The sequence below is a fragment of the Aphelocoma coerulescens genome, chromosome 12, assembly GCF_041296385.1.
Source record: "Aphelocoma coerulescens isolate FSJ_1873_10779 chromosome 12, UR_Acoe_1.0, whole genome shotgun sequence".
NCBI classification, from domain to species: domain Eukaryota; kingdom Metazoa; phylum Chordata; class Aves; order Passeriformes; family Corvidae; genus Aphelocoma; species Aphelocoma coerulescens.
This window is the reverse complement of record NC_091026.1, coordinates 4,288,493-4,301,024: the sequence shown is the minus strand read 5'-3', so window position 1 is coordinate 4,301,024 and position 12,532 is coordinate 4,288,493. Positions and strand designations below refer to the sequence as shown.

Below are 12,532 nucleotides of genomic sequence, written 5' to 3'. Positions count from 1 at the left end.
AATGACAAGCCCTCTAACCACCACCCCTCTACTTCAGAATGAAAAAGAAAGAAACTAGGGACTAGCTGGATGATGATTAACTGTGCAGTTTACCATGAATGTTAATAGTACAGTGTTCCCACTTTCCCTTACACAACCCAGTGACAGTCACACTCTTTCTTAGGGCAAGAAATAATTGGTTTGCTGTTTGCTTTTTTTTAAGTCATAGTGACTTTCCATTGCCAGTTTCACATTTTGTGCTACCTTGGAGGCAGCACTCTCCAAAGTAAGTGTTGATAAATCATTTCCAAGTACCTTGCTGCAGATGTATTTTACACGAATAGCCAACATTTTAATTGGGCAATATTTCAGAAAGAACTAACGCAATTCCTTTGCCTTTGCTATTTTTCTTTCAACACCTGCTTACTTTTTGAAGTCCAATCCCTTGCATTATGAAAAAGTACAGCTGAGCAGGAATGAGAACTCCAACTTTCTCATTTTGGTATAGATGTCACTGCACACATAACAAGAGGGTGTGGAAGCTTTAAGTTTAGATTCAAGAAACTAGAGAGCCTTTACTCCTCTTACTCCTTGGAAAGCTGTCATCTCAGTCACTGCAGAATGGATCCACTGATTTAACTGTGTATTCCAGTCACCTGCACTGAAGTATTATGTCTCAAAGTGCAGAGTGAACACTACAGAATCTAAGACCAACTCAGGATCGATCCCTGATGTTGAAACTATATCCAAGAACTGGAGCGCTGAGGAACAACCCAAAGTCACAGCCTCACTCTTCACATGTCAAGGCCACCACACTCCAAAACAGTACTTGCCAGATGATCATGGGCTGAGGTGCTCCTACATGGGCACAAGTAGTGAGAGGGCTTGGCTCCCTCCTCCTGCTGCCCTTTAGGCTGGTTTGGAGTGAGAGGAAAGCTGGTCTGCACGTGATTTGTGCCATTTTAAGCACCTAGCTGTCCTGGTGAAGAGCTTGTCTTCCCTCCTACTAAAGATGCACATCTCAACTCTGGTATCTTCAAACCAGGTATATGCATCTGGCTCCTACTGCTTCAGCCCCTCACCTTCCACAGGAAGGTAACTCCATGCATGCTTCCCTCAGGCAAGTCATTCCAGCCTTCTGGAAAACAGCCCCCATCTCCCTCAAGCCAATGCCTAAGAACATTTGCTGCACTCTCTAGTTTTTCCTTCTCTGTCACTTTACCATTTTGGTAGTTTACCACATCAAAGACAGGACCACACAAAACTATTTCACCATCAAACCCTACTGATTTTCTTTATCTTTTTTTTTTATTCTGGAAGCTCTTTGCACGCTGTTCTAACAACACAATCCTGACTTTGCACCTTTGTCTTTAATAACAAGACTCCAATTTGAATCTAGCCCTCTTCCACCTCACAGAGGAATTTATTCCCCTTTCCCATATTATTTTAGTCAATATAATTATGCTAAAGGGAAATTCATCAATCTGTGTGCTTTTCAGCTCAGTGGAAGATGCAGTCCAGCAGCACAACATCTGTGGTGGAAGGCAGCTAAAGCCACTTGACACTCTTACATCAAGTGGGCACCTGGAATGAGAGGTGTGGTTTCAGCTGGCAGGATTGACAGAACCAAACTGATCCAGCTGTTCCCATAGCATCCATTCTGCTCTGCAGCACAGCCACACCGGATCACATTTTGAAAATGAAGGAGAACTCCTCTCTGCAGAAGGCAGCTGCTCTCCAGAAGCAGTGCTGCCCCTTGCTGGGAGACTGCTCTGCATTCTGGGCAGACACCTCTGCTACTCCATGCACAGTGTGCAGCCTCACGTGGTACATTTTAAAGCCTTACTCAAATCCAGAACTCTCGAGTCACTTCTTTCCCTTCTGTTTAGAAAAGGGCTGCATGAATAATATTTGTCAGCCCATAAGGCTCCTGATTCCCCTTCAGAGAGGATTTTTGAAAGCTGCTGTAATCAGCAAGGCAAGATCAGAGCCCTATCTTACTTCCATGTGTAAGAGATCTCGTGAGAGACACAAAGCAAGATTGCAGAAGTTTTCATTCTATTTGCTCTACAATAAGAGGACGTTTACATCCCAGTCCTCATGAAGGGAATGAGTAGTTTAGACATGGATTTAATCCAGCATGACACAACTGAGAGCACAAGGCTGAATGTTATATGGAGATACAAAAGCTCAGACACTCGAAGGAATATACGCCAGAAGACCATTCCAAGCATTACATGGGAGACAGTTAAGGGGAAGCCCAGCACATTTCTCCTTCTGCACTTTCCCCACCTCTGCTCTCCCCCACCGAACTCATAAACATAGCAGCAATAACATGTACAAAAACAATAGCCGTGGCCCCATATCCTGCCAAAATGCAGCTCCAGGCCAGACATTCAGCTCTTGTGGTCGGCTCGCAGAGGGACACAGTGTTCTGGAATTCACTACAAGCTGTCCTTGCAACAGACAGCACCAAAGTAGTGATGCAAGAAGAGAGCAGCCTGGAGCCACTTGCTGAAAACCACTGCTTAAGATGTGTGGGGGCTTGACACTTTTCCCCTCCCCCAGATCCAGAGCTTTGCATGGATCTGACAAGCACGCTCAGGATGTGAGAACTACGGAGTAACATCAGCCTTGGGTGGCACACCACCCCTGCTCTGCCCCCCTGCCCCCAGCTCCTCCACAGCATCCTTCCATTTTACACCATGGCAGGGAGGCGCCTGAAATGGAAGCCTGTGGAACAGTGGGACCACACCTTCAAAACACAACAGCGGCTGATTTTTTCACCATCTTCAATAATCACATTACCCAGAGAACAACACTTGAAACAAAACCAAGTGGCTCAAGGCTGGTTCTTAAGTGGGAGCAACTACAGAGGCTCCTGCCACCAACCATTGTGCCTCTTCCCTGCCTCCTCCATAGGGCTGGTCCAGCTCTGTGTGGCAGCTGCTGACTTGGATATTTTTGTTTCCAAAACCTTCACACAGTCTGCCTGTCACAATGCAAACAATTTAGGTGCTGTTACCAGAGGCAGGAATTGGGATTTTGATGGAGGGATAGGGCCAGGCACCTAATGGCAAGAACTGGTTCCATAGGCATCCCAAGGTAAGCAGTGCTCCCCTGTGAGTGAAAGCTCTGGGAACACTCTCTGGTACTCTTCAGGTCATAGCAGTAAAACCAAAGCAATCAAACCAGCAAAGCAAAACCACTGCTGAAGAACAGCGTGGTGTTTCTGACTCAAAGAGGCCTAACTTCACATGCAAGGTTTTACATGAAGATATAAATCCTGGTATCTTCACCTACTGATTAGTACAATACTACAGTTTCAGGATCCACAAGAAATTAGAATGGAGTAATGATTTGCAGAAGTATATATGATCAACATAGACTCTGTCAAAAAGGAAAGAAATCTTTGTGTGGTATTTTCCCCACACAACCTCTGAGCATGCTGCAGCACAGCTACACTGTCCAAATGATCTTTCCAACAGGAACACTTGAACTCGCCCAGATTTTGGCCCTAGCACAGCCATAAAACATGCATGTCCTCATCTCCCCCCATGTTTTAGGTCAACTGTGCAAAAGGACTCTTGTACCTTATTTAGCTACTTCCTTTCAGCTGTGCAAGCCTACAGTACCACAGGCTGTGCACGACGGATGAAATCAGAACGCAAGGACAGCATGCACATAGATTTCAGAGGACTTCTGCTTTCCCTTAAGTGCTTCTATGTATACACAATCCTTTACGGATGCTCCCAAAGCATGCTCGGCTGTCTTCTGCATTGAAAATGGCACAAACTCTTAATACTTAGGAGTAAGGACACATTTAGAGCTCCAGGAAGCTGCTCTGCAAGTATTGGAATAAGGAACATTCTGCCTCTGAAAAAGACATGTTTTAGCAAAGCGAGTTTTGACAGCAAATGGAGGGTCCCTGCTAGCATGCAATAGTTTGGCTAAAAATCCTGAAAGCCTGCCTTAAAATTACTGTTCTTTGGCTTCAGATATAGAGATCAAAGACTTGGGATTTAAAATAAGTCTTGTCTCTATACAGACACAGTTTCTTCTGAACAACTGACACATAGTAATGTGTTACTGCACCATAGTTTGTTATATCAAAGATCTAAATAAAGGAAAACCATAATGTTGTTCTCAGAGGGGCTGTAAGCAGTGTGAAGACAAAAAAATATCTCTAGAGTTTTAGAAGACTAAACGAAAAGATCCTGTAGTGACAGCAGCCCTGTCTGTGCCAAAGCAAAGATAGTTTTGGAAAGAAGGCAGGATGGCAACATGACAAAGGCATCCAATCCGAGAGGCGATCCAGCTTCTTGATTCTAGGAATGAGCGTGCAGTCAGTCGTGCTCCTGCACAACCCCAACAAGCTTAAGGCATTAGGTCACCTCATGTCCATGGAGAACCATCAGCTGCCTCTGCAAAAACAACTGTGACAAACCCCTGGCTGCTCTGGTGCAACACAAAGATATTCCCTCTCCTCTGCGATGGGAAGAAGATGGTCTCCCATTAAAGTAACTCCATGTAACAGCTCACCAAAGGACACTACACTGGGCAGAGCAGGGTGCAGCTGAGGAAATCCTCCACAGAGTTTCACCCATGCTAGAGAAGAAAGTTCTGTTGCTCCAAGGGCAACTACAGCATGGAGTATGGATTATGAAGAATTTCTATATCCCTGAAGGAATCTGCAGTCTCACACACTGACCTTTGTGGAGCTCAGGTAATGGAGACAGGGACTGTGCACCCTGTTCTCAGAGAATCTGCCATTCCGTGGTTGAAAGGAAGATCTACCTCATGAGTGGGAGATTTTGGCAATGTGCCCATGACTCCATGCACAAGATTTGCCTGTTTCCTCCAAGGAAAGATGTGGATGTAGGTCATCCATACCACAGTGAATACCTCATCACAAGAAAATGCTGGAGAACACAGGGCTTTCTCTGGATCTCTGTGCTATTACACTGGACTACTATTAGGAGGCATCATACACTCAATGCTTCCAAGCAAACAGGAGCTCCTGGACATGCTCAGGAGTGGCTGTACCTGCGCTTACTCAGCAGGCACTGCCTTTGCAGTGAGGATGGGCACCAGAGTAGTGCCTTCTACGGTGGGCAGAGGAAATAAATCTGTCCAACCAGTCTGAAAAGCTGGAGGGCACCCCCACAGTATGGCAGAGACGGCGGCAATCTATCTATGCTGCCACAGAAGCCAAAATCATGAGCTCTCTCAATACCAGCTGGTAGATTCTGAGCATCCATAAATTTGTCAGATCTCTTTACTGCACAGATAAATTGGTCTTCAGAGCTACTAAAGCTGAAGAGCTGTACTAGAATAAACAGGACAATCTGCAACAAGCCATATCCCCAATTCCTTTCAAAGGCTGAGCATTTACAAGCCCCACCTGCTGCTGGGAAAAGGCCTGTCACTTCCTGCTGTCCCTCTGTGTAAAGAAGTACACTCTTACACACTCATTCATGACAGAGAACAGCACTGAAACCACAGGAAATGAAACAGAGCTGTACTCTGAAAGATACAGCACTACAGTCCATCCTCCTCCCTCCATCCTGGAGAACAAGACACAGAAAGGACCTGCCTGAGACACCCTCAAAGGCAGACACTGGCAGCTCCATAAACTACAGGAACTACTACAGTCAGAGCCCCAAATGGCTGTCCAACATTCATAAAGGAGGACAGTTTATACACCAGCACAAAGGAGAGGAGAGAAAAAACCCCAATGCTAAGATTGTACACACTGTAGTTTTATTAAAGACAAAGTATCGCAGCATTATGTTTGTACAGAAACCTGGAATCTGAGGAAGGTTGGAGCTTTCACTGAACTCCACGAGAGAGGACTGTAAGCTTCCATCCAGGAAGCTGGTTTTAAAATGCTGATAACGTGAACCTGGTCTCCAGGATATATGACTTGTCATCTTAGCACAAGGCAATCAAGGTAATGTCAGTACACTGTGCAGAGCCATGAAGTTTTGCTCCAGAGATGCAAAAGGAATGAGCATCTTTGTAAAAATGGATTCTGCATGTCACAAAGGCTGTGTGCATGTTTTATGGATAGATGTGTTCATTGCCTTTTCGGAATAGGCTTATAACCTACCACAAACACTGACTTAGGCCAGATTTGTACTTCCTATTTCCTAAGCCACCACATCACAGATGAGGAAAGAGGAGCAAAAACACCTTTTGCTTCCAAGAAACAATGCACTAGTGCCCTGAAACCAAGCAAGGCAAGCTAAAAGCCTACTGCCCACACAGCTGGGAAAAGTGGCACGGATTGCTATTGATGACCATGGACTAATTCCAGCTAAGTGTATTTTTTGGTTCTTGGCAGGCTATTCTGGCTACAAACTAGAATCAATTGGTTCAGGCAGATCAGTGCTGAAGATATTTCCACAAGTCCTGGCAGGTGAGCCTGGCAGTCTGCAGAACTCTGCTGATGACAGGAGGATCTGACCACACCTCAAGGGGAAACTGCTTGTGTGCTACAGCATCTCATGAGCTCAGGGACAGTCACCTCAGCTCTTAGCAAGTGCCTGAGGTCTGCATGCCTGAGTCATGGCTGATGCAGCAGAGTGGGCCACACAACCTTCACTGTGCAAAGCACTAAGCACAGCAACAGGAGATTATTCGTCCTATTGTGCATCAGCACCAGCCTTGATGGTGAGCCAAGCTGTCCTCTGTATAATTAGCACAACAGGCCAGATGCCCTCTGCACCACAGCGTGTGCTAGAGATGTCCCACAGCAACCCACAGTGTGCTCTTTGTACCAAACCCAAGAATCTAAGTCCTTGTGGGACCTAGTCCTCATCTAACTCCAGAGGGTTGGTGCCAAGCCCTCTGTATGGGGAAACCACTAGCTGGCCACAAATCCACCCTTCAGAGAGGTTTCCCCAAGGGGACTGCATCACTCCAGAAAGGAAACAAAATGGTTTCTGTTTGGCACAGTTCCAGAAACACTCGCTCCCCCTGCAGAGGAGCAGCTCACCTCTCCAGTCCTACCTAAGGCTGGGAGCTGCAGCATGATGGCACCTGTGGCAGGAGCAGCATCTTGCCAGCTTTTCTGGCCTCCAAGAGCAGCCCTACCCAAACACCACCCACAGGAAGGAAGATAAAACCCTGTTATATGTGGGCCTGACAAATGCACAGCCACATCCGCCTCAAGGGAAAGGAGATCTCACTGCCTTGGAATGCACTCCAGCCATGGAAAATGGAGAACTTACCCCTACTGTGGAGAGGTGCACCAATTAAAAAAAAAAAAAAAATCAACCAAAAAAAAAAACGGCACAAATTTTTCCATCATGAGCTGGAAACTTCTGGACCCTTAGATTATGAGTTTTAGCAACATATAACACTGAAAAATACGATTTAGAATTCCAGAGGCTTCCTGATATATTCCTGAAACCAATGATTCACTGTTGTGATATACAAGATAGACTGCGCTTGGAGGGGGAAAAAAAAGCAGCACCTTTTAAAGATTTATCTAAGGGGCTTATTAATATTTAACAGGGCACCAATGCGGCAGAGCTTAGAGAGAACAAGCAAGATAATCCAGTTTCTTGTATGACTCGGCCAAGGCAATTTTAAGTTTAACACAGGGAGGCATGAGGGGAGCAGCTCCAAGCACCACATAATGGGCTGGTCTGGAGAAATTAAACAGAACATGAATGCTAGGGAAGAAGGTGGCTGAGCAAGCAATAAAGAACACTTCGTGGCAATAATACTTGCTAAAACAAAAGCTTTTTAAAATGGAGCAGGCAGCTGCCATAAAGCAGCTCATGTTTTTAGGTGGCACTGCATTTCTTGGGTGTTCCTCCACCACAGGAAGAAGCTTGTCCCTTAGCATCAGTCACCTGTATCCATATGGACACTGCTCTGGCCCAAGCATTACTGCTGTTCAGGAAGCTTCTACCTGCCCCAGGCATTCCAGTTCCATGGGTGCTTTGCTCCTCAGGGGTGCCATACTGTGTTCCCACATCCCCACCCAGGGTTCAAAAGTGAGTATTTGGAAGGGTCAGAATAGGGTTAAAAAACCCAAATCTCACAGTTTCTGAAGTGCTGCACTAATTTAGAGAGCACATAAAGGGGCTGGGGTAGATCTCACTGCTCCTGCTGACTGGAATCCAGCTCACCTGGTCCCTCCAGGTCCACTTCAGAGCTCCTCTCTGCCATGCTGCTCTCCACCCCAGTGAGAGTGTCCGTTCTCCATCAGGCTCTCCCAGCCCAGCAAAAATTCCTCTCAGTTCCCCAGATGGGCTTATGGAATGAACTAGATAAGTCTCATGGGCTGCCAGCCATTTCTCAGGCTTACTTTCCCTGAACAGCTTTCACAGCTGCTGGTACCAACACTAACAGGAATCCTGGTTGGAAAACACATGTTCCAAGCTTGTTCCGCTGCACGCCGCATCCAGAAGAACAATCTGAACAGAAGGCTCAGAGTATGCTTCGTGCTTTCACTCATTACTTTGGACACCACTGCAGTGTCTTTTAAGATAAGCAGCCCTTTAACAGAAGGCTGCCTCCACGTGCTTCCTTCTCCAGGGCACATGTGTGGCCCAGCCAAAGTTCTGTGCATATCAGACCCTCAAGATGAGATCTCAGGCTTATGTCTGACATTAGTCAGGGAAGTAGCAATAAAGCCTGATGAGACTCAGACAGGAGGTAAGTTTAAAATATGATCAAAATCAAAACGAGGGCAAGGTGTGTTCATGTTAGGCTCCTCAAAGGTCAAAAGGCATCAGCTTCAAGTCCCTGGCAGTCAGCACCAAGGCAGGAGCACAGACAGTAACAGGAGGACAGACCCCACGCCATGAGCAGCCGGTGTTGTCACACACTGCACTAACACCTCCACAGAGAGGACACCACAGTGTAAAGCGACATGAAAGCCCTGAGCCCAGCAAGAAGACATAAGCACCTTCAGATGGGATGGGGGAGCTCACAGCCCCTTCCCAGAGAGCTGCTGACAAGTCATCACCGCAAGCATCTACGGGATCAGCAGGACATCCATGCGCTGCCTCTCCACACAAGGCTCCAGGGCATACTGCACACCAAAGCAGCTGATGGTCTTTGAGAAGGCTCCATGGTCACTTCAAGTTGTTTGTTCTTTGCAAAGGTTAATTGGACAGACATGACCAAACACACTTGAGAAGGCAAGCTGAAAGATTTAATACAGTTATTTCTGCCAAGGCTTACGCATCACACTGGAAGAAGCCCTCTTCCCCCCAAAAATGGATTTGGCACTTTCAGTCTGAACATACAGGCATCAGCTCAAAAATCTAACTGATGGAAATTACAAGTTAATGTCTTTTAGGGTAATACTATAAAATCTGACTTTGACATTTTATCATTGTAAATATCTGCCTCTTTGATTTAAATAGAATTACTATGCCACTTCTTAAGGTCTCTCCTTTCACTGCCTTGTTTAAAATCTAGCCACCATTTCAGTTTGTGGGCTTCAGAGACAAAATAATCTAAAGAATCAACAGCTTGAATGCATACCAAAATCACACCAGGTATATTAAGAACAGTGTTCCATTCTAAGCACAGCCTTCAGTGAAAATAGACTTTCCTTCGCACATACACAGTATGTAAAAAAAAGGGGCTTTATAAAGAAATTGAGCTGCTTTTTCCAAGAAAAATCAACCACATATTTTTCCCCAAACTAGAAAGAGTCTTGTGAAAGATCATACAGTGGAATCATTACATTGAAGCTGCTGAGATAAGCTTTATGATAAGCGTTATCTTTTTGAGAAACTGATCCAAACCTCACTTATTTTGAGTTAATTGTGTGTTATTTGTTACGGCTGTTATTGTTCCCCCCACAGCTGCAGGCATTCTTCTCTCAAACACACTCAACATGCATACTCATGATTAATGTTATTTTTAACATTTCTGGACAGCACTCAAAAATATACAACCCACTCAGACTAGCTTAGCACATGCTCCTCTGAGCCAGGCTGCCATCGTCCCACCGAGCTGATACAGCAGTGCAGGTGTATCCCAGAGACATCAGTAACCCAAAAGGTTTGCTTTTAATTCTTGTGGATATTTACATACAAACGCCACCACAAAAGCATCATTTAGCCCTTGACTGGCCTCTAGTTTCAAAGAGGTTTAGCTTTTCAGAAGTTAATATTAATTCAATTCTATACACTTCTCTAGGAGGAGCTAATGTGAAAAGCTGGATTAATTTTACTACAGCTTCTAGTTACCCAATTTCTAAAAAGTATTCACAATTCAGGAAGCTTTTATTGCCCTAGACATATCCATCTTGTGCAAGAAGGATCAGAGAGCTGTTTAAATGCAGCCTCGGGACATAATGCAAAACAAAGACTTTGGAGCCTCCACATAACCTAGAACAAAGCTACACCGCTTAAATGACTGATGTTGACTGGACGGGGTTAAACAACAGCTTTACACAGCTCATAAAACATGAGCTAATTTTAACTTCTTTCTTTGCCTCCCCACAATTGCCAGAAAAACTTTTTTAAAATCCAACTTTGCAGCTGAAGAGACAGCCTGAAACAGAATGCAGCTTTTGGAGAGACAGCAGAAAACTGCAACCCTCACATCACATGTGACCACCTGCAGATAGCGGAGCTTCTGCACATAACTTCAGACACTCATCCTGAGTCTCATCCTGACCAGCCTTTGAAAAAGGGAATGGGAAGGAAGAAACAGCAGTTCTCTAATGAGGGCAGTAAGTCCTAATAACGTACATGGGAAGAGACTTACGAAGAAATTTCCAGTTCAAGTTGATTTATTACTGAAGTGACGTGTTTCAGAAGGAAAAAAACCCACAACAACTGACAAATCTCAACAGCACAGGCAAGAAAGCAGCATGTTGCAATTACTGTGTTGCAGTCAGCGCTGTGGGAGTGATGACAGCCATGCTGAACTATGCTTAGAAAAGAGGAAAGGAAGCAAGAAAGACTAACTGTGCCCCTTAAGCCCTGCTTGTTGGGCCAGATAACGTGACACAGGGATGTTCTTTAGTTCAAAGGTTCCTGAGAAGGTTGTGAAATCTCCTTTGACGGCTTCCAGAAACAAAAATATACTTGAGAAATACCCCACTGCCCCAGTTTCTCTCCCCAGTTACTAAACACATTGGAAGCCTTTATATAATGTATTGACACCAAGAAGTCCAGCTGCTTCACATACAACCCATACTGGAAATGAAGAAAAAGCACTGATGAATGTAGAAGCCTCTGCTCTCCTAGGTTTAAAAAAAAATTAAAATAAAATACCAGTTTCCAGGTATTTCCTACCAGTATTATCCAAACCAATCCCCAGGACTCACCCTTCCTACCATCGCACATCTTTGTTCCAGTACAACTTTCTCACAAAGCAGCCTTGTAAAATATTTCTTTCTTCAGAATCCTATACACACTGATCAGAAGTACAGCAGAACTTTATTCTTTGAATGAGGAAGAGAATCCAGACCAGTATTTGGATATTTGCTTATAAAACTTACTTTGTCTTTTTTTTTTAACCTGTCTTCGTACCTAAGCAGGGTACCAGTTTCAGGTTACTGAAGGAGAAATGTTAGGATGGAACAGGTTTCCTGAGGATACTATTTGTGCAGCATTTGTTCCACAGTAAGACCACCTCAGAAACAAGATTTAGTAATAGTTAAAAAAAAAAAACTATGGAGGAATTAACCTGCTGTCCCATGGCTTTACTCTTGATAGCTATTAGAACAGCCTTAGTGCTCTTCCTGCTGCTCCTACACCTCTCCTGAGGCAGCTGGACACATGCTTTACCTCTGAGGCAGCAGTGAGTATAGCCATCAGTTTTGAGGACAAGAAGACAAACTACAAAACTCAGAGGGCATTTTCATTAAAAAATAAGTGCAATTAGCGCATGTTAAACTTTAAGCAAATTGCTTAAGAGGATATTGGTGTAAAAAAATACCCTGTTGTCACCTTGAAACTAGAAGCACTGGAGAAGCATTCTCACCTGAGCTGTAATCTTTCAGTCGCAGGTCCTTCACAGGTGTCCCATCAGGCCCTCGGAAAGCGTTGAGGATCTACAGGGAAAACGAGATCCACTTCATCTCCAAAATCAAACCTCCAAACCCAAGGTACTTGCCAATGCACATTTCCATCTCTCCAAGAGTTCTATTCTTTCTAGGTTAAGCCCGTTACAAACTGACACACTTTCCTAATTAAGTTCCAGCAGTACCTGAGAATTGTTACCAGGTTTTGAGAAGTATTTTTGGGTTTTGTTTGAAGAACTGAGCACCATTTACACCACAATTCAACTGTTCAAAGGTTTATTACACTGGTTTCAGCCAGACAGTTCAACTCAGATCCTTACTTAAGCTCAAAGATGTCCTACTGCCTTTAAGAAAATCAAAGTACAACTGTTCTGAGTCTTATCATCCTCTGAAGGACAAAGTTCCTGCTGTGAGTTCTCCTATATCAAGCCTGCAGCTAACCCTAGCAAAAACTGCTGCATGTAGGGATTCTCATGCCTGGAACTGTCACCAAACAAACAAAAAAAACCCCAAACTAAAGTCCTAATTCGTAGTAGAAGCTTT

The 12,532-nt window shown here is 44.6% G+C and overlaps 1 protein-coding gene across 2 annotated transcripts in view; it reads right to left on the bottom strand.

The window, feature by feature from the left end:
* Positions 1-12,532, bottom strand: part of RBM6 (RNA binding motif protein 6) — a 57,757-nt gene that overhangs the window by 35,836 nt on the left and 9,389 nt on the right. For both annotated transcript variants that reach the window (XM_069027530.1, XM_069027531.1), the window contains exon 5: positions 11,950-12,019. In XM_069027530.1, coding sequence (XP_068883631.1) covers positions 11,950-12,019 — 70 coding nt within the window. The remainder of the gene's footprint in view (positions 1-11,949; positions 12,020-12,532) is intronic.